Genomic DNA, 4,399 nt, shown 5'->3' with positions numbered 1-4,399 from the left:
GGAATGGGGCAGGGCCATGGGCAGCTTGTTGAACCAGCACTTGCAGGCAGTGTCCTGTCCCTGCTGTCCTGTCTGGATCTCCTCTGGGGTGCTGCTGCTTCAGGCTTCCAAAGCAGCCGGCAGCTCAAGTGGAGAGGTTTCCCCCAGTTTCCTGACTGGGTCTGCTGGGGGATGGCACATCCACCTCAGCTCAGGGCATCAGCCCTCCTAGGAGACCCCACAAGGAGAGCTGCTGCCCTGAAATATGACCTCTGCAGCCCCTGTAGTACCCAGGGAGCAGCCCTGTCCCTGGGCCTTGCTGAGGCAGCCTCCCAAAGGGGGATGGGGCACTTGTCACTTGTGTCACAGGAGCTGAAACATGTTGCAATGGTGTCCTCTGTGCCTCCCCAGTGACCTTGTGGGGCAGGGGACAGCCCTGAGGTGACTGGCCTATGTGGAGGAAAAAAACCTATGGCTTGAGCACAGGGTCTAGCTTTCTGAGCTCAGGCTGCAGCAAGCTGTGAGTCTCCTGCGTGTTGCGAGGCGGGAACATCATCAGAGTTTGGTAGCATGGAGCTGTCTGCTCGTCACTGCCCTTGGGACAGCTTTCAGGCTTTTCTGGGCAAGGCTTGGTGCCCAAGGCCTGGGTTTAGGACCGTGGTGCTGCAGTGCTTTACTGCTGGAGTGGCCTTGGGTGGGGGACAGTCCCAAGGGAAGGGAAGTGTGAGGCTTTAAGCAAATTCTTAGTTCCTGCTGGGTGAAGTCTTCCACACCAAGCTGCCCCGTGAGCCACCATGAAGTCCTAGAGCTTGACATTAAAATGTCCTGTGGCTTTGTGCAGAGCCTGGGCTGCTCCCTCAAGTAGGCGAGATCTCTGGCTCCCAGTGGCTATGTGAACTCAATTTTGGTAACTAAACTGTACCCTAATCTTGTTGGTGTTGATCGAAGCCTCTCCTGTGCTGAGATGCTGTCCCAGGCTTGGCAGAGGGCTCCTCTGTGTTACACTGTGTGTAACCTGCCCTGTGCTGAATGGCCTCAGGTAGAGGGTGACCCCGGTGTGGCTGTGTACTGTGAGAAATCCCCCTCTGACTGTAGTGTAGACTGCAGCTGCCTTTTGAGACCAGCTGATCCGGGTCAACAGACACAGCTGTTGCTGAGGCAACTTTGGGGGGTGCCCCTGGGAGATGGAATTGACCCTCTGAAAAGAGGAAGGATCCCCCTGAGTGCAGCTGCAGCCCCTGCATGCAGCATAACCCTGCATCAGAACCAGGCTGTGTCCTGTGTGATCCTATGGGAGAGGAGTAGGTGGGTTCTGAGTAATGCTGGGGCTGTCAGTGGCAAGCTGAGCCTTAGCAGTCTGCCGGCATGCAGGACCAACTTGTAACGGCCATGGCTCCCCACACTGAGGAGAGAAACTCATAGGTGAGCGTAGAGAATGTTTTCCTGGAGCTTGGCTGGAAATGAGTGGTGCAGGAATGATGCTGGCTGGCAAGAAAGCTGCAAAATGCGAGGCTCTGGGGTGAGTGGGAGGCTCAAGATAAAAGCTGCTGAGCTGTCTCGGCACTGGCTTATTTCAGGTGCAGGTGTGGAGCCTGCTGCTGTGCTGCCCTTGGCAGTGCCTTGGCAGCCTCCCTCTGGCTGCTGCCGGTCCTCCTGGGAGCGTTGCTGTGCCCGTAACCTCCTGTCTTAACCTGCCTGGATGTGACTATGGAAAAGCCTTTCAGCTCCCAGCTGCCTGAGGAAGGAGGCAGGCAGGGAGCGAGGCCTTGGGTTCTGTCTCCCTGCAAAAGCTGCTTCCCTGCTGGTGGCCGTGCTGTGCCGGGGAAGGGGTGGTGCTGGCAGCAGCTCCCTCTCTGCCTCCACCGGTTCCTGCCCCGGGTGCTGTGTCAGCCTAACACCTGTGCTCTGCCTCCTTCCAGGGTCTGGCCGTGTCACCTTTAACAACCAGCGCAGCTATCTGAAGGCAGTGACTGCTGCGTTTGTGGAAATCAAAACTACCAAGTTTACTAAAAAGGTGAGGGGAGCTGGCGAGGCAGTGCGGGGAGCTGAGGCTGTGTGTGGTGGGTGGCTCAGCTGCCTGCGTGGGCCTGGCCTGCATCCCTGTGGGAGCAGAGGGAGACAGCAAATTACTGCTCCACTGGCTGTGGGGGGTGCTGCTGGTGGGTGTGGGGTACCCAGGGAGTGGACAGTCACCCCCAGCACTGCTCCCACTGTCTGGCTTCTCCTGCAGGTTCAGATTGACCCGTACCTGGAGGACTCAATGTGCCAGGTCTGCAGTGCCCAACCTGGCCCTTTCTTCTGCAGAGACCAGGTAAGGAGTTCCCTTGCCAGCTGCGCCTGCCCCTGAGCTGTTGTGATTGGGGGGCATTCCTCAAGAAGGAGCAGGCTCTGCTGCAGCATTCCCTTTGGGAATGCCTGCTGTCCCTTGCCAGGTGGGAGGATGAAGCCTTCATGTAGGAGCCCCCCGGTGGGCTCTTGTTCTGGAGGAGGTGTGGTCCTCCTGGGGGGCAGCTCCAGTGCTCACTGCCCCTGGCCGGGGATGCCATGGCCCTGCTGGTGCTGTGCCAGAGTGCCGGGGCCTGCTGTGGGTGGTGCACTGACCCCCAGGGGAGGCTGGAAGCTGGGAGTGCACTTGCCCCCTAGGGTCTTAGGGCTGCCCCAAATGCTGTGGGGGCTCTGGCTGTGGGTGAAGCAGCTCTGTGAGGGTCCATCAGCTTCCTGCAGAGCCTGGCTGGGAGGGGAGCCCCTGATAGTAGCTGGAGTGTGGTGTGTGCTTGGTGGCTGCCCCTTCCCTGCCCAGGGGTCGGGCAGAGGTGCCGCAGCCCCTGCCTGCACAGCCAGCACCCATGCCCCAATACTTTTCCAATGCCATTTAAAAAGAGGCCAGGCTGGAAGCTGGGCACAAGGCGCCCTTTGGCAGTGTTGCTGCAATTACCTCCCTCTGCGTTCGAGCTGTGGGCTGGAAAACCACAGAGGGAGGGGGAATCCTGCTTCTCACTGCCAGCTTGCCTTGCTCTGAAAACCCCGCCCCATGGTGTCGCCCCCCCCTGCTCTCCCCCCAGATCTGCTTCAAGTACTTCTGTCGCTCCTGCTGGCACTGGCAGCACTCCATGGAGGGCCTGCGTCACCACCGCCCGCTGATGCGCAACCAGAAGAACAGAGACTCCAGCTAAAGAGGCTGCCAGGCTCGGGGGCCGCCACCGCGGGTGCAGGAGAACGTCCCTTTTGTTAACCTGCCAAGTGGAGAGCGCAGGAGCGTGCCTGCTGGTGCCAGACCCAGGCTGGGAACGTGCGTCCTGAGGACTAATGGGGAAAACAACAAAAAAGAAAAACCAACAAAAAAAAAATCTTACATTCACGTTTGCACTTGCTGGTCTTTTTGTTTCTGCACTAATGCACAGTGAGTTCTGTCGGGTTTTGTTTGGGGGTTTTTTGAGGGGGGGAGCGCCCCTCAAGTGAATTCTGCAGTTCCCAGACTTTGGTTCCTAGTTTGCTGATGAGAAGCAAAAAAAAAAAAAGATCTCTATAATAAAATGGGCCACGTGTTGCGAAGGTGTTTACGCAGATGCCTTCAACTAGGATTTTTATTTATTAAAGGCGCTTTTTTACATTCCTTGCAATACGGATGGTAATAATGCAGGTCTCATTGGCTCCATTGTTTTGCAGTCGCCATACAGTGCCTTTCCATTCATTTAACCCCCACCTGAACGGCATAAACTGGGTGTTCAGCTGGCGTTTTTTACTGTAACAACACGGAGACTTTGCTCTTCATTTAAAACCAAATCATATTTCATATTTTACGCTCGAGGGTTTTTACCAGTTCCTTTTTACACTCTTAAAAACAGTTTTTAAGTCGTTTGAAATGAGAGATTTTTTCTTTCCTGGCAGCTTTTAACATTATTGCAATTTTGTGTCTGGGGGCTGCTGGCGGAAAGTTGTAAATCGAGGTGTTTGCAACAGAACAGGATGGGCTTTTTTTGGATCTGAAACCGGACCGGATAACCGATCTCTGAGCTGCTGTACATAGTTTTAAATAGTTTGTTGCACTTTTTTAAGTTGCACTTACAGGGGGTTGATCGAGGTTTTTAATCGCACCGAGTCACAGGACTTAACTTTTCTTTTGTAACTCGCTAAAAAAGGGCTGCGTGTGGTGGGCGGAGGGAGGTTCCTGGGAGCCCTTTCTCCTAGAGGGGACAAGTACTCTTTTCCTTTCCTTTACGAAACATGCGGAGTGATGGTGCAGTCGACTGAAATGCTGCTGCTGGGATTTGAGAACCTTTATTATTATATATAATATTTTTTTTTACATTCCCCTCTAGCGGAAGCTGTGTGCCAAAGAACCAGTGTCATAATTTCTCCCTCTTTTTTTTTCCTTTTTGTTGTTTGTTTCAATTTTTTGGTTGGTTTTGTTTTTCTTTTC

At 54.7% G+C, this 4,399-nt stretch overlaps 1 protein-coding gene across 3 annotated transcripts in view; it reads left to right on the top strand.

Annotated features, from left to right (window-relative positions):
• Positions 1-3,152, top strand: part of CPEB1 (cytoplasmic polyadenylation element binding protein 1) — a 37,109-nt gene extending 33,957 nt beyond the window's left edge. For all 3 annotated transcript variants that reach the window (XM_009643891.1, XM_009643890.1, XM_009643892.1), the window contains 3 exons: positions 1,899-1,993; positions 2,210-2,290; positions 3,042-3,152. In XM_009643891.1, the coding sequence (XP_009642186.1) occupies positions 1,899-1,993; positions 2,210-2,290; positions 3,042-3,152 (287 nt within the window). The remainder of the gene's footprint in view (positions 1-1,898; positions 1,994-2,209; positions 2,291-3,041) is intronic.
• Positions 3,153-4,399: the final 1,247 nt, after the last annotated feature.

The sequence above is a fragment of the Egretta garzetta genome, unplaced genomic scaffold (assembly GCF_000687185.1).
Source record: "Egretta garzetta isolate BGI_Z169 unplaced genomic scaffold, ASM68718v1 scaffold287, whole genome shotgun sequence".
Taxonomy (NCBI): Eukaryota; Metazoa; Chordata; class Aves; order Pelecaniformes; family Ardeidae; genus Egretta; species Egretta garzetta.
The sequence above is the reverse complement of the archived record's forward strand: the minus strand, read 5'-3'. Positions and strand labels throughout refer to the sequence as shown.